Source organism: Populus alba, chromosome 3 (genome assembly GCF_005239225.2).
Source record: "Populus alba chromosome 3, ASM523922v2, whole genome shotgun sequence".
In the NCBI taxonomy this organism is placed as follows: Eukaryota; Viridiplantae; Streptophyta; class Magnoliopsida; order Malpighiales; family Salicaceae; genus Populus; species Populus alba.
The window spans coordinates 15,381,612-15,408,578 of record NC_133286.1 but is presented as its reverse complement, the minus strand read 5'-3'; the positions used below and the strand labels follow the sequence as shown (position 1 = coordinate 15,408,578).

The 26,967-nt window shown below is 34.4% G+C and overlaps 3 protein-coding genes and 1 long non-coding RNA gene across 5 annotated transcripts; 2 read left to right on the top strand and 2 right to left on the bottom strand.

The window, feature by feature from the left end:
- Positions 1-5,074: 5,074 nt before the first annotated feature.
- LOC140955432 (uncharacterized) lies at positions 5,075-5,957 on the bottom strand. Its single transcript, XR_012169475.1, has 2 exons — positions 5,491-5,957; positions 5,075-5,417 (listed from the first exon to the last, which is right to left on the bottom strand). It is a non-coding gene; the product is annotated as an uncharacterized lncRNA (long non-coding RNA).
- Positions 5,958-9,582: 3,625 nt separating this feature from the next.
- On the top strand, positions 9,583-14,880 carry LOC118028502 (transcription factor MYB3R-3). Of its 2 annotated transcripts, none has more exons than XM_035032099.2 (9): positions 9,583-9,791; positions 10,290-10,431; positions 10,717-10,771; positions 11,142-11,199; positions 11,551-11,645; positions 11,758-11,861; positions 12,424-12,552; positions 12,942-13,786; positions 14,468-14,880. In XM_035032099.2, exons 2-8 carry the CDS (start codon positions 10,325-10,327, stop codon positions 13,759-13,761), a joined length of 1,368 nt encoding a protein of 455 aa, XP_034887990.1. In that variant the 5' UTR covers positions 9,583-9,791; positions 10,290-10,324; the 3' UTR covers positions 13,762-13,786; positions 14,468-14,880. The 2 variants fall into 2 exon arrangements, with proteins under 2 accessions (XP_034887990.1, XP_034887989.1); XM_035032098.2 differs by having other exon boundaries at positions 9,584-9,791; positions 14,482-14,880.
- Positions 14,881-17,097: 2,217 nt separating this feature from the next.
- LOC118028503 (bifunctional UDP-glucose 4-epimerase and UDP-xylose 4-epimerase 1) lies at positions 17,098-20,513 on the top strand. Its single transcript, XM_035032101.2, has 9 exons — positions 17,098-17,484; positions 17,607-17,656; positions 17,957-18,092; positions 18,676-18,777; positions 18,931-19,158; positions 19,372-19,453; positions 19,624-19,706; positions 19,792-19,883; positions 20,127-20,513. Exons 1-9 carry the CDS (start codon positions 17,296-17,298, stop codon positions 20,215-20,217), a joined length of 1,053 nt encoding a protein of 350 aa, XP_034887992.1. The 5' UTR covers positions 17,098-17,295; the 3' UTR covers positions 20,218-20,513.
- A 2,963-nt stretch (positions 20,514-23,476) lies between these two features.
- Positions 23,477-26,078, bottom strand: LOC118028504 (DEAD-box ATP-dependent RNA helicase 47, mitochondrial). Its single transcript, XM_035032102.2, has 2 exons — positions 25,919-26,078; positions 23,477-25,501 (listed from the first exon to the last, which is right to left on the bottom strand). The coding sequence occupies exon 2, from the start codon at positions 25,369-25,371 to the stop codon at positions 23,680-23,682; it is 1,692 nt and encodes a 563-aa protein (XP_034887993.1). The 5' UTR covers positions 25,372-25,501; positions 25,919-26,078; the 3' UTR covers positions 23,477-23,679.
- Positions 26,079-26,967: the final 889 nt, after the last annotated feature.

Below are 26,967 nucleotides of genomic sequence, written 5' to 3'. Positions count from 1 at the left end.
CCAGTTCATTTTCTATTTCATTTTCCATAACACTACCAAACATCGAAAAATATTTCCCGGAATTCACTTTCCAGGAATTCATTTTCCCCAGGAATTCACTTTCCTGCAAACAAACGGAACCTAAACCTACCCCATGGCAGCATGATTATATATTATACATCCTTATTATTTCCATAGAAGAGACAAAAGCATACAAAAAATTAATGTAACATTTTATTAATTTCATTGTAAATAGGAACATGATGTTTACTTGTGAACATAAGTTGCATGTAACTTCTAATCAATAATCTTTCACCATGTATTCACAGCCTGTAATGAGATTCACATCAACTATTCAACGTTGCTAAAGTCATCATTCTATTTTCTTTTTTAGATTAATATTGATATCTGAATTAGTTTGCATCTATTTTAATTAATTTTATTGATCTTAAATTTAACAATTATATAAGATTTTAATAGCTCTAAAATTTATGAGATTCGAATTGGTAATTTTTGAAAAATAAATTTAGTAACCATATTTCCAAGCAGATCTTTAAAATAAGCAAAGAAATATTCTAATTTTCAATATATTTTTTAATCCTTGTATCTTACATTTTTCTTATCTTTTCCCCGCAAGAGATTATATAAGTGATGGTACATGAAAAACCTAAAGAAAAAAATTATATTTGTTCAGACTAGATATCATAACTCAACACCCTATAGGCCTGATAAATTGACCATGATATTTTTATTTTATTTTGCCTCAACCTAATATTTATATTCTTGTCGGGCATGCATTCTCAATGTATTTTTTAAATCTGATAAGTCAAAACAAACCCTGTATACCACCAATTCGTACACACATTCAAACTATCAATTGGTGTTCATGAAAACAACAAATTCTATATGTAAAGCAGAAACATCAAACTCCCAATCAATAGCACAATGAAACATCATAATTAATTACGAGCATTAACCTTTTATTAGCTTTCGCTTATCTCGATAATCCACCAAGAAACACTTAAAATTCCAAAATTAGATTTTAATAAATTTAACCATCGATAGTTATTTAACAGAGAAAGGAGATGTTGGGACTATGGCAACTATGAGATCGACACTGTAAAATATTAAAAGATTAATTATAAGTTTTAGTTGTTTTTTTAAAATATTTTTTATATTAAAATGTATTAAAATAATATTTTTTTTTATTTTTTAAAAATTATTTTTAAAATTAATACATCAAAACCATCCAAAACATATAAAAAAATTATTTTTTAATTTTTTTTTTAAAAAAAAATAAATTTTTTAAAAAACATGATACAATTAAATTTCCAAAATATCTCTAAACTATAGATTCCAAAGTAAAACACTGTGAAATCTACATGGGTTAAAATCTTAAAATACAGTTTACCAATTAATTATTTACCCATCTACTACAATAATTATGTTTCTCACTATTTATGTAATCAAACGAACAGCTTGCAAATATTCTGGGATGTTGACATTGGAAAGCTCTCTCACAGATTTTGACATCGTCAATTATTTTATTTGACTCAGGCTTTAGTGGAGTCTTCATTCTCCTCCAAAACCCAAAATATATTAACACAGTGATTAGCTCCAAATAAATAAAATTAAATAACCCTATCTACCGTCTGACATCTTTTACAGTAACCAAAGAAAAGAAGAATGTGACTTCTTGGATGCGCCAAGTCAAGATGGTTTGCTAAACAAGCAAGCCGAAGCCCACGTTTTTATTTATTTAAGAGTGGGGTAATAATTATTTTTTAAAATATATTTTATTTAAAAATATATTAAATTAATATTTTTTATTTTTAAAAAATTATTTATAACATTAACATATAAAAAAATTTAAAAATTCTTAAAAAAAAAATTAATTTAAAATGAAAAAAAAAAATCAAACGATTTCTTCCACGAAAGATGGTGAAAAAAGCTGCTGCATTCATGACACGCAAAGCACAAGATAACAGGATGAACTCAAGCTTAACAAGTTACGAAAGCGTGCTTCTTTTTTCTCTATGTGATGAGAATGAGATGTATCTTTTATCATTCACAAACCAAACTTACCTAACTGCGGTGAGCCATAGAATATATCCTTTCAATATCACAATCAGATTTTGTTTGCGATCACATTTCTAATATGTAATTTTAAATTTAGGCCTCCTTAATTTGCACCTAATTACGAGGCCTTTGTTGCATTAATAGATGACATGTTAATTGTTGAGCAAAGCCTGAGGATATTGAATCCTAAGAAACATAACCAGAAATAATTAAAGATAACATAACATAAGTTTATTTAATTTTTCCCTTCGAGATCCATCCGGAAAATATCACAGAAAGTGCTTTCCTACCACAAAAATCCTCGAATTTTCAGTGATCAGAATATTTTCGAACCCGTTTTCTGATCGTATCTTCTGCGCTAGTTCAGACGGATACACTGCGACAAGGAGCAGTGCTTTGATGGTAACTATAGGTTAAATTAAATGCTTCTAAGATCAGGACTCTTGTGGGGCTGCAGCAGACCCTCTCAGAACTTCCAAATATATATTAAAATAAACGATTATTTTCCAAATTATTGTTGGGTCCCCGTGAAATATTCAACGGGGAACATCTTCATCTATACGATGGGTTCACTTTGACAACGATGACAAAATAAAAAAAGAAAAATCCGATGGGTCTGTGTGGACCGACGCCCGACCACCCTGCTTGGAATTCCAGGAAAATGACCTTGGATTCACCATAGACGTACGCCATCCTCAACAATTTCAAACCGCATTTTCACGGTCACTTTTTTTAATTGTTTCTCTGCCCGATTTCTAAAGCCTTTTTGAATCATGCACAGGAAAATCCTTTGTCCCTCATGATTCATTAGCAAATGAAATTATAGCGAGGAAATTCTGTCAGCTGATGTGGCATTTGACCTTTGGTATCAAATATCTTTTATTCCCCGTGCAAATGCTCGAGTACATAAGGGGTTAAGACTATCGTGAGATCCCTTTTATTTTGTCCATTTGTCAAATCAAGTCCCCTTTCCTTCAATCAGATCAATCAACCCCTCCATTTCTAATTGAAGACAAATTTGAGATCCTCTAAACTACTATACCATAACATTGACATTCATCTGGCCAGCTGGTCAGTGTCAGAGTTTGGTGAAAAGGGTTAAGACTCCATCTAATTGGTATTAGGGCAATTGATTTGGGCCAATTTAAAGTAGAAAACTTTATTTGATTAAATGTTAGAAGTGAAAGGAGTAAGTGTGATTCGTTACCTAATCATGTTTCCCATGATTCAACGCCAAAGATGTCATGCTCTCCTCATCGTTGTCGACTAGCTAGCTAATCGCTATCATCTTCTGCCTCAAACAGCACCAGAGAGCTTCGTTCCTCTGCACATTTCCTCAATTTATTTTGTCAGTACCGTGAGCCTACCACCATCGGCTTATCATCGTGATTACTTGAATTTATTCTATCGATAATTTGTACTGTCAAAAGCCTAATATGAAATGAATATTTTTAGTTGGAAAAATCAACGAATGACAAAAGGAAGCGAAAACCCATGGAGGGGAGGGGGCGCCACGGGATCCCAGTATATATTTAAGAGGTTGCGATATCCGGCCAGCCGGAAAATCCAATTTAAGCGGTGGACATTTTTTAATGTTGAGTTAGGAAATAACTTGGAAGCAAGAACATGTGGTGAAGCTAAGCATATCAGAGTACAGAGAACGTGAGAGCCACTTTTCACGGTGGCCATGTGGCACGAGTATCTCCAGAGCCTCGAGTCTTCGCCAATAATGAATTACAAACACGGCCTAACTATGATCAGAACACGATAACATGAGAGATCCAACTCATGCAATGTCAACGCTCCTCGCCAAAACTATGTTTCAAAGTAGCACTCAAGAGGGTTTCAAAGGACCAAACTAACCTCTATGATCTCCTACTCCATCTAACCTATGGCTACAAAAGGAGTCAAGGACAAAACATGTTTCTATACATGTAGAATTTGAATGACTTTAAAGAGCGCACTGATCCCTTCTGGTGGTATGACAATAACTCGTACATAGATTTTCTCTTCACGTGTTATTTTATTACGTGTGTGTGTGTGTATAAAAAGAAAACTAAAAGAGAATGACTTTTTATTGTTTCTTTATTGTGGACACCGACTCGATTGGTTGATCCCAAAATGAAAGGGCATTTCCGGAATTTGAAGGTGGATGAGTAGATATAGATTTGGCTGTATCTTCACCACAGGTTGCTTGTTCCCAAAATAAAAGACTTCACAAATCCCCTTTCTCTAACTATCTTCGACATAAGCTCCAAATATTTCAACTAGCTGCTGCATATTCTCTGATATATTTATATCGCCTCTTCTGTTACATTCTCTTCATCAAAACCATGAGGATTAATCCAAATCCAAGGCTCTCATTTATTTTCTTGGTGATCATCATCCTTGCTATTAGCCAGCTCTCAAGTTGCCGCCACCTCCATATAAAAACAGGTGATCAAAATAAGCAGAGAGCTGAGGCAGAAGTGTTTACTCAGCTTTCATGGCATTTCCCTGCAAAAGCTTCTGAAGGATCAAGCAAAGATGAGATCGACGACCCAGTTTATGGAGTTTCTTATAGAACAGTTCCAGGGGGGCCAAACCCCCTTCACAACTGATAATTATAGCTTTCGTTATTTATCCTTATATGTGTGTTCAGTTGTATAAATATCTTTTTGCAGCTTGTAGACCTTTATTATCTTTGCCTTTTTTTAAACTTTCTTTCTTTTTGTTTCAAGGATGTATAATTTATTAAGATTGAGAATTTTGACAGAATTGTTTTTCTATGTAGAAATTATATATAATAAAGTATTTCGCAAACGAAGGAATTTTCCGAGAGAGAGTCCATGTTTCTCCGATTTTTTTCAATGTAGAGAGTTGCAATATTATACATGGTAAAAATCAAAAACTAAAAGAAAAGAAAAAAGAATAACAGTAGCTATTTTTGTTCATGTTCTCCATCTCCACAAAAACTTGTGAGATGGGGAGTTAATGCCTATAAATTAACAATAGGTTAAAGGTACAAGAAACGATCTAATTATAAATTGGCTATGGCCACCGTCTATGTCTGTTGCATATATATTTGTAAGATCCTTTGCTGGTTTACAGAAGAAATCAAAGCATTAAATATCTGATATAAAACAACAAATATTGGCCTACTGATTTTGGATTTATTATTACTTGATTGCTTGTATAGCCTCGAGGGCGGGGCAAATTTCACTCCACATGAAGGATTGTACGGACTGCATCTGCAGACTACCATCAGTGGAATTTATCTATCTTCTTTATATAGCGAACGCTGCATTGGCAAGTAGTCAAGCAAGGCTCGTAGAGCTGTACTGGTACGAGTCATTAGTGCTGAAATTAACGAGCGAAACCTGCATGGAGACTGATCAGAATGATGACTTGCAGTATGGGATGGGTCCCTGAAAATAAAAGAAAAGAATATACCATACTACCGTATGGTACGCCACTTCTCCCAATCATTAATGTATCATCGAGGAAAGTTGTTTTCGCTTCTCTTAAAAGGATTTTTTTGTACAAGAGCTTCTTCTTCTCTTTTTTACCGGGGTATCCTCCGGCGCCCTCTTCTGAACCAGGAGACTAATCCCTTGTAGCAGAGGTTCTACTGCCGGTGAAGATTCAGACTGTGTTCATCTCACGGAAAAGACTAGCCTCTTGCCGCTAGATCCAACCCTTCGATGGTGCTCATTCTCTTGCTTAAAAGAGGAAGAATTCATGGACATATTTTTTTTGTGCTTAAACAGGGACGTATAATATGTCTGTGCTTGTACACGCGTGTGACACATTCATGGGCAAAGGAAGGATCAAACAAAACTTTATTACAACTCAAGTCAACTCCAACGAGATGCAATAAGCTCCAACTTAAATAAATTTCCAATTTTGTTATTAATAAATAGCGGAATAATACGGGAAAATATTGGTCCACGATATGCTGTCAATAAATTGAGTTGACAACACTACGTGGCCGACTGGGAGAAGAGTTCCGCGTGAGCAAATTTGCCCTCCACGCGTTGACTAAGAAAAACTCCGCGTGAGCAGGTATAAGCGTACCTGGCTGTGTTAAGAATCAATAACCAAAGTTCAAAAATACCCGTCAACTATTAGGGAGGTATCAGCTTCGTGCACACCATTTTTTTTTTTTTTATCAATTTTGTCCTTCAAGTAATTTGAATTTCTTAATTTGCCAATCAGACAATGCGTCAACGAGTTAAAGACATGCTCATTAATGAGATAGCATATGGTCCGCTATTATATGTTTTTAAATTTCATATGCCTGATGTTTTTAAAGTCCATGTCCATACAATTCCTTGACTTTTAGCAGTTTTTTATTCTTATTTCTCAATTTCTTTTTTTTTTTTTAGGTTTTGTGAAATAATATATTTTTACTTTGCCTTACAAATCTTGCTTTGTCGTTCTCTCCTGTACGTAATATTGAAGAAATCAGTCGGTGGCAAGAAATTAATTGTTATTTATTTTCATATAATTTTGGTGACTTGTATCACTTGAATTCTTACAAAAATATATTATAAAAGTAAAAAAAATTAACTTTAAATTCAATAAAATCCAAAGTTGTTTGCTATAAATTCAAATTATGTTACTGTGCATTTTTTGTATTTTATACTAATGGTTTCGTATCCAGTTTGAAGTCAAATAATAATATTCATTGCTAGCATATATGACTATCAAAACTATAAATTTGATTCACGTATATGTATTAATGGGAAGGAAATTCAATAATTGGTCATTTAGTCCACCATAAAGGGTTTTACATGTCTTCACGTATCCTATTTTGAGGTTGAAAGTTTTATCTTATTCCACATTAATTTTGTTAATGCTTTATTATTCATTTTGTATAAAATTTAGTTTAATTGAAATCACAGTTGATTCAATATCCTAAACCTTTTGAATTTCTTAATTTTATTATAAAAAATTTTAGAAAAAAAATCTTATGATCTTTCATCACGATTTGATTGATTTATCTTATTAATTTTAACAAATCAATCTTATCTTAGTTAAAATTCAACCTGTATTTTTATAATGAATTTTAAAAATAAATTTATATAAAATTATTATATCTTTGATAAACAAATTTGAGTCGAGCTCTAAACAAAGCAGGCATTAAGCTGCTTAGAGGGGCTTAAACTCATTCACATTCTTAATTCTCGTACTCTTCTTAATTTTATAAAATTTTAAGTCAATTATTCAAAAGATTTATTATAATTACAAACAACTTATGAGAACTTATTTTTACTCTTTAATGCTGTAAATTACCATTTTGCTTAGTTTTCTTCTAAATATGTGATGTGGGGATTTTTAAAAAAATAATTCCATGGGAACTGAAACCGTCAAAACTATAAGCACTGAGTTTAATTATCTTGAATAAGGACTGGGTCATAACTTTTGCTTAAAAAGTCCAGCAGCTGCCTCCTCCGGCACCCCCCTCTGTTCGCCGCTGGTTTTCGGCCTCTCCCATCACCATTTCATCTTAAATAATCAACAGACAACCATCCCACCTCCCAAATGGTAATAAGACATTAAAAATCACTTTCAAATTCAAATTTAGAGTATTTAGATCCAAAACCTCAGGTCTCAAAACACCCAAAATCGACAGTGTGCGGGTCTAAATTTTATATGAATGAACTCTTGGCAATTGAATCTTTTACTTGGTTCGCATTCGGTCATGGCCGGACGGCAAAGATCGACCCGTTTCTCTCTCCTTTTTTTGGTTCAACTCGTCTCTCTTCTTATATTGCTTTGATTTTCTAATGTTTTTTTCTCAGCTGTTTCCAGCTCTTTATGCGCTCAAATACAGAGTATGCTTGTAGCATTTGGCATCCACATGGGATGTTGTCAACTTTATTGATTGACAACATGTTGTTAACCTATCATTTCTCAAAGGGCAAGCCCGGGAACACCACACCATAGTGCTTGGTTGGTGGTGCACTTGATTCTCAGCCTAAACTTGGTGTTAATATTTTTTATCATCAAGAAAAATTTAATTATAAAATAAAAGGTTGATATGCATATTTTATTATAAATTAATAATTGGATATGTTACTAAATGATCATAAATCTATTAATATTAATCAAATATTGAGTTTAAAAGTTGAGATAAAGATATATATTAAAATATATAATCTCATTTTATGGGAATCTTTTTGATTTTTTTATAACATAAATAATTTAAACTCCATTAAAAATAATCATAGTATAAATCTTGTTGTTCTTATTAATATTTTTTTTTCATTGGTTCTGAATTTTGATTAAAAAAAATGAAAAGAATTAGAATAAGTGTTTTGTTTTCTCATTCAATATTATCAAAATTTTGTATACGGTGCTAATACATAATAATCAGTAAAGTTGGCCATGTTTGTTATCCTTTTTCTTTGAATTCTTTTTTTCTTTTAGAAATTTCACCTATCAATCATTAGAACTTAGAAGAAAGGCAAAAGGATACAATCATAAGAAAAGAAAAAAACGAGAGAGCGAATTGAAAAAAGAAAAAGAAGAAGCCATGACAATTCTTCATCTTAGCAGTCCTTCCCAAGAAGCCAACATCCTCTCAGGTGTCTAAGCCTTTCCCTTGCATACACAATCCACTCAAAGACTGGAGACCATCAACTGTATCTCCAACATCATTCATCATCTTGGATAACACATTTACTTCAATTCACCTAATCCTTCTATCAAGTTATTTTTTACTATGCGACTAACCCAGTACGCATCACAGTTCAGAAAGGAATCAAAACAACAGTGATTAAGAATTCAATTGTTACCTCTAGAAGCAGGATCAGAATCTCTATAAATTACTATTATAATTATAATTTCTTTTCTTGTTACTGAGATTTGTATTGATTTTAATTAATTTTCTTTTTGTTCGAATCCTGTTAAATAGTCGATCGCAAAAGAGCCAACCGCAAACCCTGGGTTGTTTTTTAATCACTTAGAACCGATCTTGAGACTTGAAAAAATCGATGATAATTTGTGGATTTAGAGGTGAGCGTGTTTTCGGATTGCAGTATTGGGGTTCGAGAGAGGAAGGAAGGTAGGGAGAGAACCTTCGTGTTTTGCAAGCGATGAAATCGGCATAATGAGATCAATAAAAAATTTACATTGACAAGGTTTTTTATAAAATATTTTGCAAAACAAACACATAAAAATAAAAATAAAAATAAAATACTTGTAAAATATTTTACGAGAAGAAAGTTCCTGCAAGTTACTATTTTAAAATACTTGTAAAATATTGTATAAATTCAAGCCCACTTGACTAGGGAGTATCCATTTGTGATCCCACCAGAGAACAAAGAGTTTCAATTCCATACAAATATAACCTCTCTCATTTTACAGGCTCAAGCCCTACCGCTGCGAACTGGCTTCATGGATCCACAAAGAAGAAAGTAAGCCCATAATAGATTCATGGGCCCATAATGTAATCAGTGACGGTCCAGTCATTAGCTTCCAACGGAAGCTGAGTAGCTGACGTTGACCATCCTCTCACTCACCTCATGAAACTTCCAACGTAAGCTAAAACCGTCTGTAACAAGAAAAAAAAACCCCTCACTTTCCCGCTTCTTCCTGCCCATTTATCAATCTCTCCACCTCCACATTTTCATTAGCAACGTGTTTTGCAGAACCAAATTGAGGGTCAAGTTTGATCCTTGCACTTTGCATTTGCTCTACTTTCAGTCTTTTCTCGGTTTTTCATTTACAGAGCTTCACTCAAAGAAGTAAGTTCCTCACTTCCTTTTGCAAACCCTGGTAGTTATTTTATCAGTTCCTTCTCTATATTATATAATGTCTTTCCTACTTTGTTTTGCGGTGCTATATGTGATTACCCATTTTATGTTTGGTAACTGAGAAAATGTGGGAAAGTAGTTTATGATAGATGAAAGATTTTTCTTTTTATGGAGGAAGATGAAGGGATTTATAAAATAGACTCCGATCACAGTTGTTTCTTATATTTTTTTAACTGCTTCTTGTTTTCTAGCTGGTTTTGTCGATGGGATTTTTGGTGAAGTGATGTCCTGTTTGGTTGCTGAGAAAATGTAGGAAAATTGTTAGAACTTTGCGCTTTAGATTCTCGCTTTTTTTAGATTCAAAGGCCTTATAAAACAATAGCATACTATTAATCTTTAGAAGATAACTTAAACAGGGTTTTTGTTTTCACATGATTTACCATCTTATTGTTTACTAAAACAAGAAAATGGAATCTGGTTTTGTGATAGGTTGAAAGTCTGATTGCAATTGTGAAGCCGTTTCAATGGAGATCATGAGAGTCAAGACAGAGGAGGAATTGTTCAATGTGGATTCGGAAAACGAAGTTATTGATGCTTCACCTTGTTCGGTTTATTTTGGGGCTTCTCCAAGGTTTGTTTCTTTGCATAGTTATGTTTCTGTGACTGCATTTTCATGCTACATAGAAAATTTTAAATTCCAAATTGACCGTGAAGAAATTCTGTGGTTTCTGTATTGTTCAATTTGAAAATCTTCTCTTCTTGTTCAGTTCTAGTTTTAGATTAAGGGCCTTGGTCAAACTGTTTGTTACTTTGGAATCCTTAGATTGTAACCATGCAATACATACTTTTGATCACTTAATTTTCTCTATTCGGCATAGAATTAATTAATTAATTATTCGTTTTCCAATATCTGTAGGTGGACAACTGGTCCCACTAGATCATCAAGAAGGGGAGGATGGACAAAGGAAGAGGTCAGTCATTGTAAACTGTAGTTTGTCACTAATTTTGTGTTCTATGGTTTATGCATATACCTTCTCGTGTAGAACCTGCCACAGATTGATGAACTTTAAAGAAAGAATAGAACATTATAAGAATAGTAGTTGTGTAGTCTGTATGACCTTTCTGCAACTAGTATATGCTGGTTGACGTTTTCTTTATTCAGATTCACTTTCATTAATTGATTAGAAGTTGGCAATGAACTTAAGAAAGAGTTGAATGAACAAATAAAAATAGTTCCATATTCAGCGACAGATTCTACCCTTAGATTCTTATTTGTGAGATGGAAGTTTTCATTAACTGAAGCTTTCCAACTTTTGTAACTAAAATGAGTTTGATGGACAGGATTGTCTTCTGGAAGAATCAGTCCGGAAGTTCAATGGGAGGCATTGGAAGAAAATAGGTGGGTGTTGCTATTATATTTCTTGCTTTCTACTAATGCTTGCACATCATCTTAGGGTCAATCATGGACCATTTATCTTTTACCCGCAAGATGTAATGTTTGAATGTTTTTGGTAAATGTTTTTGGTTCAAATATGGGTGGTGTCAATGGACTACAGGGAAAGACAGTTGGCAGTGATCAGTGAATAATGTTTGCTGTGAAGTTTCCTGATTACCAAGCAGTACTTGCTGAAGAAAGCTATCCTTCTGAATTATTTATGTTCTCTTATGTGCCATTGTGTGATTATATACATGTGCAAAACTTCAATTGTATCCGAAGCAAATGAAATGATTAATTTTGTTTCTTGCACAGCTGAGTGTCTTCCTGGAAGGACAGTTTCTCAGTGCTTTTGCCGGTGGGACAGGGTTCTGAATCCTGCAATTGTCAAGGGAACTTGGACAAAGGAGGTGAAAATAAAATATTCTTGATAGTTTTGTTGACCAGGGAAAAGCACCTGTGTTTTGTCTCTCTGAAATTATTGATATGGGATCATGGTCTTCTATTTTTTTTGAATTTCAGGAAGATGATTGCATCATGGAGTTAGTCGGAAAACATGGTTGTGGGAAATGGTCTATTATCGCAAAGTCCTTACCAGGTCGAGTAGGAAAGCAATGCCGAGAAAGGTAAGTAATCCAAATGTTTAGTTGGCATTGGATTTCTGTCAGGCAACTGACAACCTTTTTTATTTGTTTTTTGTTATGTCGATTTCCCTCCATTTAGAGCTCATATGCCAACCAAGAGGTGCTAGTCATTGCAACAAAAGCCTAAGTGAAAAATTAACTATCTATATTCATACCACATGCAATAGAAGTTTGATGATGATCAGAGTAACAATTAATATATACATAAGTAATTATTCTTGAAACAAGAACTCTATTGTAATCGAGGCATGGTCATCTGTTCATTAAAACTGAAATCTTATCAAGTGAATATGCTTGATTCTTGCTCCTACTTTTTTTCTGCGGTTTTTTAGTATTCTAGTATAATAGTAGTAATATTAGCCTGTGTACTTCGGTAAAAGATGAAAAAACATCCACTCAGCTCAGCACAAAAACAGGCCAAGCATTTTTACTTTACCTAAAAGTTTTAAATGGAGTGTATCAATGTTCATGATGTCCCTTTGAGGATGTTAAGTTCTTGCGGGTTGTTTAAGTTTTCAGTGAAGCTAATAATTAGTTTTTGCAGGTGGTTTAACCATTTAAATCCAACTATAAATAGAGCCCCATGGACAAAAGAGGAGGAGATGACTCTGACTTACTACCGTGAAATATATGGAAATAAGTGGGCCAACATAGCGAGGTTTCTACCTGGAAGGTATGCATGATAGATTAGAAGGGTGTTTGGGACAGCAGTAAAGGTTGCTTTTCATAGTGTTTTTCACTTGGAAATGCATCAAAATAATATTTTTTATTTTATTTTTGAAAATTCATTTTAACAACACAATCCAAAAGCAAAAATAAAAATAAAAGTAAAAAATTGAAGTAAAAAAAAGTTCAAAATTTTTGAAAAGCGCGATTGGATCACGCTCTCAAACACCCCCTTATACTTTCACCACTGACACTAGAATTTAAAAAGAAATGAATTATTGTTGAAACCAAAAGATACAATTCCAGCACTACTTTACCCCATCATTTCATCGTGATATGCATACATTTATTTGCCATCAAGTTTAAAAAATTCTTGTATCTTTTGGTAAATGACAGGAGTGATAATGCAATAAAAAATTACTGGAATTGTGTACTGAAGAAGAATTTGGATTCATATTCACTACATGGCTGTACAATGGATCTGTTCACAGTTAGTTCTCCCAATTCCTACAACTGCGCCGCAGAACTAAACTGCTTGAAGTTAAAAGAAAGTCAAAGTGTTGAGAAGGCAGCCTTTGTATATGAAAATATGGAGTTGAGGTGTAGTGCTGAGATGAGTGCTTCTGGATCTGGAAAGGCCAATGGTATTGGCAAGAAGAATGAAGTTCACAAATTGCATATGCAAGCAGAGGAGACAAGCCAGAATTGCTTGCATCATGAGTCACAACAGCTAAGCACGCTGGTTTGTAATTTGGATGCGGGTGAAGTTCCTAGCATGGATACTTGTGTCATGCATCCAATCAGTCCATTTTGTTGTTCCACACCAACAAAGTACGCACAAAGTATCTCTGTCAATAGTACCAGTCCAGAATCAATATTGAGGAATTCAGCTAGGACCTTTAAAAATACCCCTTCTATTATAAGGAAGAGGGCTCTCAGAGGTGCTGCTATTGCTAAGACTTCTGATGTCACCTGCACACCTTCATCGAAGTTTTCATGTCCAAATGACTTCCAAATTGTCGACAGCACAAACAGTCCAAATGAGAAGCAAGGGTTTCTCCGTTACTTCCAACCTGAAACTTCATTTGCCATCAAGTCTCTGAAAAGGCACTTTGACTATGCTTTTGATATGGAAAAGGAGGCAGATTTGGGTAAATGCGGCAAATCAGTTCCTCTTAGTGAACCTCTGCATCAGAATTTCTTGGAATCGCGATAGGGATACCGCAAGATAATTAAATTTGGTGAGTGAGTACTACCGACTTTTATCTGCTCTGGACTTACTTGGGTTGAGTAATGAATCCACTCTTTTTTTCATCCATCAACTAAGCATGATGCATAATATATATCACTTAATTGCACTTATTTCCCTCTACTCCTACAATCAATCAGAGGATCTGTTGTCTTAAATAGACTATTTGCAGAAATTAGTGTAATTTTTTTAAAAAATCTGCAGTTATTATTAAAAGCCCTGTTTGGCATTTTTACACATGATGGACGACGAATCCAGTTATTTTCTACTCCAATATGTGCTACATCCAACATATATAACTAGGAAAACCATATTTCACAACACTTGAAAGGAGGGAATTGATGCCATACTTTGAACAGGTTTTCCTTGATGTAATGGATTATTATTGAGTTGTTGTTGCGAGTTCAGCATCATGAAACTTAAAACTTAAATAATTATGTTGATTATGTGAATTATGACGATTATTGTCGAAAGATGTACTGTCACATAGCAAAGTGGGCTCTTGGAGAGACCTGTGTTCTTAGGTTGTTTGATGAGTCCCTTCGTTTTGCTTGATGTATCTGATTGAATTATTGATTATGAGATTTCCTTCCGTTTACTTGATATTGATTTAAATAGATAGTTTAACCTTTAATATCACCTTCCTTCTGATAGCTAGATCCGATTTCATTAGTCTTTCTATGTCAGGTCCGTTAATCTGATCGGCCACCAAATGATAGTCTATCTTGGAAAGCATCACGGAATAAGATGAGCTGTGGGAGGAGAGGCAGAACAGTGTAACCAATAGTGGGAGCACAATAAAGGGAAGAAGTGTCGCGGCCGCGAGGTATGTGGGGAATGCCAGCTCAAACTGTGGACCTGGAGTGTACAGTATGTTTTGATTTTCCCTCTCATGGTTGGGAGATGATGGCAATTTTCTTTTGCTTTGCCACATCTATCTCCCTTGTTGATCTAAAATTCGCAAAACCATGTAGCTATAGGCTATATATAGCCTATAAGATTTCTTGTGTAAAACCTTAATATGGACAGGCTACTTTCTCATCAGAGTGTGCCCTAACTTGAAAGCTGGTTCACTTTGTAGTTAAAGTTGATTTTGCCAAAAAGGGGTTTGTATTGAAAAATACATTTAACCCCCAAATACTCTGAAAAGAACTCTTAAATACAGTCCAAACGCAGCTTTGGCCCGTCTTTCCAATAAAAGCAGTTGTTGCCCTGTTGGTTTCAGCGTCGGCTTGGTTATGGTGGTTGATCCAATTGATTGTCTTTTGCGTGATGCTTTGAGATATCATTTCAGGAGCTGCGAAAGGCATGTTCAGCTGATCGCACCTCCTGTCCCCACATGTGGGCCAGCATTTAAAGCCATGATCCCATGTAAGTGCAATCTGTATATAAGGCACAAAACACATTACATTCATGGAGCCCGAAGTCTTAACCACAACGCATGAACGTCAAGTCACTCGTTTCAATTTCTGGGAAGGAAGGAGTGACTCTAAAGCATCCTTCCCATACCTAGAACCCCATGAAGAGCTAGCAAAACAATCCTTGACAAAGTATGGCTATCAAACACTCTGCCTGCCTGAATTAACTGGGTCTCTCTTTTACATTTATGTGTCGTCCACACACGCCAAAAAGTCCTCCTTCCATTTCATCTTCGCATGGTGTAGTGTACTTTTGTTTATTAACATTATTTAAAAAAAAAAAAAAAGACAAATAACATAAATATATAAAAATTTTTGAAAAAAATAGTATGGTTTTATACATGATACAATTAGAAAATATAATATTTAAAAATATCTTATAGAAAACATGTTATTTCAAAGAAATTGGCAATCTAACTTGCATGAATTACAATAAAAATAAAGGGGAAAAAAAAAAGTTGAATTATAACATCATTGCTAACATAAAAAATATTTTAATAAAGCAATTCAATAACACCAAAAAAAAAATCACCAATAATCATAATAAGAGCAAGTTAAACTTTTTGTTCAAAGGCAAGTGCTCAATTACAATGAAAACAAAATAAAAAAAAATCATATTAACATACCACAACTCTAATTATAATACAATCAATATCATTTAAAATATCATCAGAATAAATTCAATACAATTTTAAAAGATTACTAACAATCAATATAATGGGTTACATGTGGCGCAAACAATGATTATGAATGAAGTAAGATTGTTGTTATATGCAATGATATGATACAAACACTACATATTATGATCGAGGAAATATAGATATGTTTGCAAGTGAGTGTCATAAATATAGGGGACAATTACCCTTATTTTATTTTTATATGGTTAGATAAATTTTTTTAATTTGAGTCAATATTTTTTTGAAAATATGTAGTTATAATTATAAATTTTATAATTTTATAACACTTTATATCATCACTAGTAAAAATGATTAATAAAAAATTTCTGATTTTTTATAGAATTGTCATTATATTATTATTTTATTTTATGACTAAATAACTTTTATATTAAATATTGCAATTTTATCCTTAAATTATTTTTAAAAAACCTTGCCTCCACCTCTTCTCTGGGGGTCAAAGCAATTTTCTTCCCAATTCAACAAGGAGGGAACCCGATTTTACAAGCACTGGTGCTAGAGAAAAAAGTTTGTGCAGGTTTAAGAGCTTCTTTAATTGCCATTGCTTCTCCTTGGAGGACCGATCCACTTGTCCTTTTAAGGCCTATTTCTCCAATCAGGTGGACTCCATGTGTGAAATTGGCAGAGAGTGTCGCACCAATACTAGGTCTTCCATGTGTGAAATTGAGAGCTCAGCAAGATCATGGGTAATCATCTCGGGCTTGATCTCAACCTCATTGAAGGTTCTGCCGTTGTAAACTCCGATGATGCTTCCAGTCATTTTAGGCACAATGATCAACGGGCTCTGACTTCCCACCAGCTGGGGCCTTCCTTTTCTGCTCCTAAACAGTGATGATTTTAAGAAAAAACAGATTGTGAAAGGATAAAATGATATGATATTATCCATACAGTGATGAATGATTTTAAGAAAAAATAGAATGTGAAAGGATAAAGCCATATGATATATCCATATTACCTCTGAAATTCAAAATTCGTTCTTACCTGAAAAGATGGGATGACCAAAAAGTAGCCATGACGTGTCAAAAAAAGAGAGGATAGTGGATACCTTTGGTTGAGAGTGTGATCCACGCGCTACCATTAACGAGTGGTTTAAGATACTACCACATAATAAAAAGCGCGCCAAACCGTTCCGTGCTAATCTAGGAGACAACTATAAACAAAGGTTTACTCTAACCCGCTTCAAACAGAAACAGACCTATCTTCTCTCCTTGATTTTCTCAAAGATAATAAAATAAAATAAAATATAAAAATAAAATCTCCTTTTCTTATAAATACCAAAGTTACACACTCTCCCTTTTCTGTTTAAACTCCTCTTTTAATAGCTTTCAATTTTTCTTCTCTCTCTCTCTCTCGGGGTATCTGGTTCTTGTCAAGTTTCGTTAGTAATAATGGCTGGACAAACAATTCTTGTGACTGGTGGGGCTGGGTTTATTGGCACTCACACAGTAGTACAGCTCCTAAAGGAAGGTTTTAAGGTTTCAATCATTGACAATCTTGATAACTCAGTCACTGAAGCCGTTGATCGTGTTAAGGAAGTGGTGGGTCCTCAGCTTTCTAAGAATCTTGAATTCAATCTGGTAAAGCTCACACCTTTTCTTTCTATTTATGAGTAATAATACTCCTTTTCTGTTGGATGGAGAAAATAGAATCTGGGGAATTTAATTTTTAATTTTTATTTTATTTTGGTGTGTTTTTGCAGGGTGATCTTAGAAACAAGGATGATTTGGAGAAGTTGTTTTCAAGAACTAAGTGAATTTCTGATACCCTTTTGCTCTTTTGATGATTTTCAAATTGCCCAATAATTTTACTTTGCTGGATTGGTAAATCTTGAATCTGAATACTTAATTGGTGGTTGGGTTTCATTTCTAAAATAGACAGGGTTCTATTTGTGACTAGGTTTTAATGTTGGAATGTTAATCAACATTTTTGGAGTGTTACATGATAAATCATTTCTTAGATTATTATTAAATAAAGATCACTTGGCAACTGTCGAACTAGATCATGCCTTTTCATAAATGAAGATGGCTTATATATTTGCAAATGTGACAGGTTCGATGCTGTGATCCATTTTGCTGGTCTCAAGGCAGTTGGGGAGAGTGTTGCTAATCCACGTAGATATTTTGACAATAATCTGGTTGGCACCATCAATCTCTATGAAGTTATGGCAAAATACAATTGCAAGAAGGTATATCAGTGTATAAGTTTGTTTAACTATTTTTATTTGGTAGTTTCTCTCTGTGGAGCCTTTCACTCATTTACATGGAAACCAACTGCAATGCCAGAAGAATTTTGATATTAACCAAAACCAATATGGAAGCTACTGTTGCTGATTGAATTTCAATGGATCAATGGCATAGTGGGACTGCTTTATGTACTTGTTTTTATTTATTGCATAATATCTCTGAGAAAGAGCATTTTTACATATAACAATAATTTCGTAAAGGATTGCATCTGGTGATATTACTATCGGCTTATCTGCACAATAATCGGTGGTCAAGAATCTAAGAGTTTTTGACAAACTTATTTTCCCTTTTTTCTTTTCGTTCTTCATTTAGTTTTATCTAGGCTTGATTCTACCACTTTTGTCATCTTAAATAGAGGTACTTTTACCTTTATTTAGCCTTAAATGCCATACATCAATTTAAGAAACATTTTATGATTGTAAAGGTGCTGTAACTTTCTTTTGTTGTTGACTGGTTAGAAGACTCATGCTTTTTCATCACTGGAACAACGATTTTGATTTTTGTTTTAAACTTTTTGTTTTGTAGATGGTTTTCTCATCATCAGCAACTGTTTATGGCCAACCTGAAAAAATTCCTTGTGTTGAGGACTTCAACCTAATGGCAATGAATCCTTATGGACGTACCAAGGTACAAATCTATTTTTTCCTGGAAACTTGCTTTTTTCTTAGAAGTTCATATTTGAAGTTGGATTAACCTAGTAGAGTTGGAGTGGCCATCTTTATATCAAAATGATACTGTTTCCTTGCCAATTACTAACATTTTTTGTATTTTCCTCTCTAGCTTTTCCTTGAAGAAATAGCTCGAGATATTCAAAAGGCAGAACCAGAATGGAGTATCATTTTACTTAGGTACTTCAACCCCGTGGGAGCTCATGAGAGTGGTAAACTTGGTGAAGATCCCAAGGGTATCCCAAACAATCTCATGCCCTACATACAACAAGTAGCTGTTGGTAGACTTCCTGAGCTTAATGTATATGGTCATGACTATCCCACAAAGGATGGTAGTGCGGTATGTAGTTCTACATAAGATATTCTCTTTGTTGCAAAATTATAGAAACATATCCTGTTGGAATCCTAATGGCTGTCTAAGATTTATTTGGCATTTCTGTTTGACAAATTGACATGGATGATATGTTCCACATGAATTTAGAGCAGGCCAAATGATGTTCTCAACCACCATATGTTTGGTTTTCATCAACTATTAAGTTTTTTGGATTAACAGGTCAGGGACTATATCCATGTTATGGACTTGGCAGATGGTCATGTTGCTGCTCTTCAGAAAATTTTCACAACAAAGGATATTGGTAATCATTTTTTATTACACAGATTTAAATGTCAACCGAAGTGCAGCCACCTGCATCTGGTTTCAGTTCTAATTTAATCTGTTTCAAAAATTCGCATCACTGCATGCTTAAATTCAGTTTAGTTTTTATCATTAAAAAGCTACATTTATTAAGCAATTAGCTTGTGTTAGGTTGTATCGCGTACAACCTGGGGACTGGATGTGGAACATCTGTGCTTGAAATGGTCACTGCATTTGAAAAAGCTTCTGGCAAGGTGACTGTCCCTTCTCTTCACTTGTCATCCCTTCTCTCAAAAAATGAAGCTAGTCAAAAAGTATTTACTATGATTTTGTTTTCAGAAAATCCCCATCAAGTTATGTCCACGAAGGCCTGGAGATGCCACAGCGGTATATGCTTCTACAGAGAAAGCAGAGAGAGAACTTGGCTGGAAGTATGTTCTCAACCCACTAGTTTCCTGATATTTTGGCATATTACAAGGATCTTCTCTTTCAATTTGTGATGATGCTTCCGTGACACATATCCTCCCTTGCATGCCTAATCGTGTCATGCGTAGTAAATTTTCCATTGCTGTTTGGCCATCTTGTTGAAATTTCACAAGCTAATTGTAGCATCAGTTCCAGTTCGATCTGTTGGCCTAATGAGTTTATGTTAACTGTTGTGATTGAATTTTCAGGGCAAAATACGGTGTCGAGGAGATGTGCAGGGACCAATGGAAATGGGCAAGCAATAATCCATGGGGTTACCAGTCAAAGCCTGAAAAATAACAAGCTATTTCGTCCAGATCTACAGAACAATCCCCGACTCATAGGCCAAATAACCACGGAAAAATATTCTCATGACCTTGATCTGATAGGCATTCCCCCTTTACGTCTATTATGTTTTCCCTCATTATTTGGGTTGTTGGTATATTTGCCATATACCCGTACAACACTCCGTATAAACAAGCCACTCAATTTCCCACCATAGAATAATATTCTCAATCTCATAAAATTTAATGTTGTGTTGATATTTGATAATGCTTACAAGTTACAAGTCTAGATTTATTATTCGAGTTGAAGAAGATGAGCTCAGCTGCTGGTTCATTATTTATTTTCTTTTGCTTGCTCTGATTATTCAAGCATTCCTGTCTAGAAACATGAAGCTCTCTCCCTTCTAAACTTGGCTGTCAATGCCAAAATATAATCAAGAGGAAGTAGCGCAGAATATAATCTGTCACGGTTCTCTCTCATGTCATTTTGGCTAGAACTAGAATTGCAGGGACACATTTCATTTTTTTCATTTTTTATTTACTTAATGTTTGTTATTGTTACTTGCGACGAGTGTGGGATTCTTTGTTGCTAAGATCATAGTTGACCGAGCAAGAGTTGACTTGTGCATTTCGTTGTCCTCTCAAATCACTAACATCCAAGACCCTCTTCCCTGGAACTCCATGGATAGTAATAACAAAACACCCTGAAGAGGCACGGTATTATAAAAACCAAGCTTAAAAATAAAGTTGATTTTTTAGAGGGCCCACCAAAATATTCTGTGGATGCTGGTTTGAGGAACCATTTCTTTGAAAGGAGCGATTGAATGAAGAAGGCACTTGTCTCTTTTCCTTTGTCTCTGCTCTTTCTCTAGCTGCATGACTGCATGTCTGCATCATCCAAGAAGAATACTCAACGTCCTTCTAACTTCGTTGACTACTCAGAACTGCTTAGATTATTGTAGCCATAGACCAAAAGGTTCTCAAATTTTAGTTTTCTTAAAAAAAAAACAACAAAGGTGATTTTCCTTTAACCACATATAAAATTCACTCCTATGACCTTTTCAAAAAAAAAAAAAAAAACTGATTGCCTTTGAACAGATAACTTTTATTCTTTCAGCTTTAGTCATTATAGATTTATTTAGGGATATTTTTATCTATTTAATATATTAATGAACAATAAAAAAATCAAAATATCCCTACAATTTAAAAAAACTAACCGGGGCAATGGTTTATTTGTCTTGTTATTTTTTTAATATAAATAAGATTATAAATATGATTTTAGGGTCAAAAAATTTAAGTCATTGAATTTGAGGTATTAACGTCTTTTTATTTTAGTTTCTTGTAATTGTTGATTTGATTGAGGTTATTATATATAATTTAATATTTAATTAATAATTTTAAAATGAAAATTTTATGGGTATATGTCAAACACGTGTTAATGAGTGGGAGTCATCACGTTTTCCAATGATAAAAAATAAACTTTTGCCTTATTATTTAGTTCATCACCATACCTTTTTTTTTATAAGTGGGTATATCATTTAAAGGTTAATTAGTTTGTTGTCGGTGACTCTTTCTCCCCCCTTTCATTTCTCTCTTTTGATAATAATAGTGGTAGTAATGATTGTGGTTGTGGTGGTGGTGGTAGTAGTGATAATAATAATAATAGTGATAATGATAATGATGATGATGATAATAGTAATAATTTATCATTTAGTATTTTGCTGGGAATTGAGTTTCATTATTTTTTATTTTATGATGTTTTTGGTCTAATAACTCAGATTATGAGCTTGAAAAGTTGATGTGGCCCAACATCCTCTTTTATTGTTTGCCTTTTTTTTATTTGTCGTTCTACAATAGTTTTTTAAAATAAAAAAAAGCCTTGTAGTTTGCTAAAATTTATATTCTATCAGGTTAACCTGATCTCATAATCTAGACCATAAGTTTTGCAAATTAACATAAATTGGCTTACCACTTATCATCCAGTTTACATAGTTATCATGTTTCCTTAAATTTACTTCATCCTGATTTTTTTTGTTCAATTACATACTTTCAATAGTTTTTTTTTCTAAGGTTTTCATGGTCTTTTTATATTATATTTTGTTATTTTACTATTGTTGTCAAAAAAAAAATCTATCATTTAATTAAGATAAAATCAATTTATTAAATCTGGTCATGGCTATAATTTGAATTATTTTGAATTGCTTATTTTTCTGATTTATTTAAAACATGCTTGGAATGATTGAATATTGTTTTTTCACAAAGAAAAATACAAACTCACAATTTAGCGCGGTCCCATATATAAGTTTTCACTAATAAAGAGCACTAAGAAATTCTAATGCTTCACAAATCAGAAGCAATAAATAAATCCATTCATACCTATGGTATTTTGTTATCATATTACGAATTATTTGTCAACAATCATCTGAGCGAGTACCCTGTTTCCCTGGTAGGTACTGCTTCATTGAATCTGTTTCACTGTTCGTTTACTTTGCCTTCCAACTCTTCAAGGGCGTTTGTGACATTGCACACAGAGGCATCGTCATCTCAGACGTGTTCCCAAATTCCAAGAGCTTCGTCCTTGATCAAGTGCTGTTTCAAAGAAGCTTTAAAAAAAAAAACTGTAAACCCTTTCTCAATGTCTTTTACCTATTGCAATCTGTAAAATACAATCCCTTGATGGCTAAGTTTTTTGCAGGTTATCTTCTGATTTCTTCTAGATCGGTAGCCATATTTGCCGTCCAACAGATTGATAAAAATGCATCTATCTAGAAGGCGGTCATCGTTTCCATAACCATGTCGTTTGCTACCTTCCTTGCCATTGCGACCTGAACCAAGTTATCAGGCTAGAAGCTATGCAAGAGAATCATCTGAAGACACATCACGTGGCTACTTAAAATCCGAGCGCTCTTCTTTAACCATACCAAAGCATCTCCGATTTATAGCATGTAAAAGAAAAAAAAATCCCCTTCTATGGGCATGTCTGGTGTAATATCACACACTGCTCTTTGTTCAATCACACGAAATATGATCATTTTCCCTATTTTGTATCCAGGTTAAACATGATTGAATGTTAGCTTTTCACCGCATCATCTCTGAGTTGGCAAATTATGTCAGAGTTTGCAGCATCATTTATTCTCACTCAAGCAGCCATGTTATTCAACTTCAAAAAAGTAGACCACACAACCTTTGTAGGTTGTTAAAACTGGATTACTGCCCATTAAACAAGTTGATTTTTAGCTGTTTTGTATGGCAGTCATAATCGCAGGATTAACATGTCGTGATAAAAATCGAATTGCAATATACTTTAATCTCTAAAAATTGAATTGCATATCTCACAATAAACTTCAAATTCAACGTCATCTAGCTGCAACAAGCTGCTTAAGACAACAGCTGGGATTGAAAACAGTAGGGATATCTCATTATCCGTCATCTTGATGGAAATAAGCAGAACCACAAGATATAATGAGAAAGATGTCCATCACCTTAAAGCCTCCGCATGTTTCTCCTCTTTGTCAGTAACAACAAGCTTGCCCTCTGTAAAATCGCAAGCAGGAATAGGGACCCCAAGCTGCTTCTGCAGTTTCTTCACAACAAACACTTCTCGCTCCTCGCAAATTGTCACCACAGTGCCCTTCCTCCCAAGCCGGCCAGTCCTTCCAGCTCGATGTGCATAATGAATCGAGTCTGTAGGCAAGTCAAGGTTGACAACAAGATCACATTCCGGAACATCCAAGCCTCTTGCTGCAAGTTCATTCGTTACAAGAACTCTCACCTCTCCACTTTTAAATTTCTTTAGAATTGTTGACCTACCAAGCTTGCCAAGATCCCCATGGAGCTCTGAAGCTTTCATCCCACGAGCCTCTAGTTTGAAGACAGCATCTTTTAGTTGCCTTGTATGGTTCATAAAGGCTATCACAGACTGTGCATTTAGTGCATGAACACATCTTCTCAAAGTATCAACCTTATGCTGCAACCTTGTGACGCAATAATAGTGTTTCAATGCTGGAGGAAGGCTCTGCACCGTTGCCTGATGCTGCAAATTCGAGTCTGAGTTTGAACTAGAAGAAGGCCTGGACAGGTTAACAGTTCCAGGAGCGAGAGATTCCAGTGGAATGACACTTTTTGCTTGGACAAGAAGTGGGTCACATGCCCAGCTCCTAGCAGCCCTTACGACAGAAAATGGCACTGTTGCAGATACCATGATAGTTCGACGATCAACCCATCTCACAAGCGAATTTTTTTGTCCTTGAGGGTCTGCCCCTGATCTCCTCCCTACATGTTCTAATATTCGGTGGATGTCCTGATGGAAGTTAAATGAAAGAAGCTCGTCAACTTCATCCAAGACCAAAAAACGACAGCCATGGGTATGAAGTTTACCAGCTGCACTAATTTCAGCAATCCTGCCAGGGGTACCCACAACAATTAATGGCTTGTTTTTCTTTAAAGCTTCTTCCTGTCTTGACCGGTTTGCACCTCCTACAAGTTGTTGAACCACTCTCTTGTTTTCAGGTCCTAACAGTTTCTCAACCTCTCTCACTATTTGCATAGCTAGCTCTCTAGACGGAGCCACAATAACTGCTTCTATCTCTGTTTTCTTCCCAGTTTCTTTATCAGCACTAGAATAATTATTCTTCAGCGGCCCAACTTCAGACAGTATGGGAAGTACATATGCAAGCGTTTTTCCAGACCCAGTATACGACTGAATGACAGCATCATGATTCTTGAGAATAGTCGGGATTGCTGCAGACTGAACATCAGTTGGAACATTAAACCCTTCCCTCTCTAATCTTTCTATCAACGGAGGTGGAAGGCCAAGCTCAGAAAATGACTTTGCAGCAAATGGGGCGGACTCTATTTCAAGTGTTTTTTTCACTCTAACAGCTCTACTCTTGTTGCTTGTAGCCACCTTCTCTCTACTTTTCGGTGCTTCAATCGGGTAATTCACTTTCACATTCTCCAGTTTATTTCTTTTATTTTTGGTAGTTGTCTCAAACTCCGTATTAAACCCAAGATTTGCAAGAGTTAGAGGTGCATTTTTGTCCCGGTCAACACGACTAAAAAACCGCACACTGCGTTGACACAAAGCTGAGCTAGAACCACGTGATAGTTTCTTCAAGTGTATTGTCTCTCCAACAAGAAAGAGCAACCGCGGTGATACTAATGATGGCATCTTTGCTAGAACTGAACCAAGCAGAAATTAATATCTGAACAATCTATAACGACTCACGCAGATGACATCTTAAGCTAATACTGTCACAGCCTTCGAAGAAAAGAAAAACAGAGAAGCCTTTTCCTTCAAGCTGCATTTTAAGTACACAGTAACAGAATCAAGTCAGCATGGAGGAAACAAACTGACCTTCAAATAAGTCCTGAAAAAGATTTCTCTGAATGGATAAGGTATGTCTAACGTTTTAGTTTTGGTTTCTGAGTAGTTTTAAAAGTCATATTGGTTGAAGCATTTTATCGAACAGTGTATGCGCGTGAAAAAATAACGAGAGCACGCCATCCAAAGAACGACTGGAGTGGTAGACGAAGTGGAAAAACTAAAAAAGAAAAGAAAAAAGCATCAAGAAAGTGTTCGGTTAGTGATAATTTAAAGACTAACACATCCAAGCTTTCTATGAAGGAAAAGATAAACCATTCAACAACGAAAGAAACATGAAGTAAGAAAGGAGGCAGCAATGCTACAAAGGAAAATAAAAGCCATGAACTCCGACCTCATATTCGCTTGATGATAATCCGGCGCAAGCTTCGAATAGGAAAAAGAAAAACCTGTACTGCTACTTTGTATGTAGAGAGAGTAAATTGCTCCTATGACACTCCGTGAGTGTTTGAAGACTGGCTAGCTCAGTTGTGGGTTTGCAGACGTAACAGCAGCACTCAAGTGGGAAACCCCGATTAGGTGGCTTGTTGCTATTCGACATGTGGTCCGAAATAAATTATCTACTAGCGACGTGTCGTCCTGATGCATTACGCAATTGCTAATAATTAATATATCGGAAATTACTAATAGCCTGTTTGTGTGGTGCTTATATTTTAGAAAGATATTAAAATAATATTTTTTTATTTTTTAAAATTTATTTTTAATATTAGTATATTAAAATAATTTCAAATCATTGAAAAAAAATAATTTCAAATAAAAAATTAAAAATTTTAATTTTTTTTTTAAATTTACTTTTAAAATATAAAAACAAACATTATCTCCAAGTTTTCTTTTAGCTAGAGGCTGGTTCAGCTCTAAAGTTCACAACCCGTGAGCAATTCTACATAATTTTAGCTGTCTTTTATCCGAGATGTAAACTAACAACATGCATTTTAAGCAATTTTTAAAACTAAGGTATGATGTGAGAAATTTAGGAAAGAAACGTTAAAATAGTGAGATTCTAAGGTTATTTTGTAGAATTTGTAAAGATTATGGATAGAAATGGATCCCAATATAAATAAAATCAATTTTAAATTAAGAAAAAAAAGAGAGAGTATATGTTTGTGGTCTAAAATGGGGAGTGAAAGTAAATAAAGAATAATTTAGAATTCAATTAAAAAAAAAAGGGTAAACGCAAAAAAAAAAAAAAAACATAATTTTTCTCCCTCGATAGATTTATTTTAGAAAGAACTAATATAATACTAAAAAAGAATAAATTTCAATCAATTTAAAGATGAGGTAGAGAACAAATCTGGAAATTGTTTCAAAATCTTTCTCCCGTTGAACATAAACTTAAGGATCTTGCAGCAAATGATAAACCCGTAAGTTTTCAAGATCAATAAC

Coding starts and splice junctions, on each gene's coding strand:
- LOC118028502 (XM_035032099.2), top strand. CDS start 10,325: ATGGAGATCATGAGAGTCAAGACAGAGGAGGAATTGTTCAATGTGGAT. Junction 10,432..10,716: donor TATTTTGGGGCTTCTCCAAG/GTTTGTTTCTTT, acceptor CAATATCTGTAG/GTGGACAACTGGTCCCACTA. Junction 11,200..11,550: donor GAGGCATTGGAAGAAAATAG/GTGGGTGTTGCT, acceptor TTTCTTGCACAG/CTGAGTGTCTTCCTGGAAGG.
- LOC118028503 (XM_035032101.2), top strand. CDS start 17,296: ATGGCTGGACAAACAATTCTTGTGACTGGTGGGGCTGGGTTTATTGGC. Junction 18,093..18,675: donor CAAAATACAATTGCAAGAAG/GTATATCAGTGT, acceptor TTTGTTTTGTAG/ATGGTTTTCTCATCATCAGC. Junction 19,454..19,623: donor TTTCACAACAAAGGATATTG/GTAATCATTTTT, acceptor AGCTTGTGTTAG/GTTGTATCGCGTACAACCTG.
- LOC118028504 (XM_035032102.2), bottom strand. CDS start 25,371: ATGCCATCATTAGTATCACCGCGGTTGCTCTTTCTTGTTGGAGAGACA.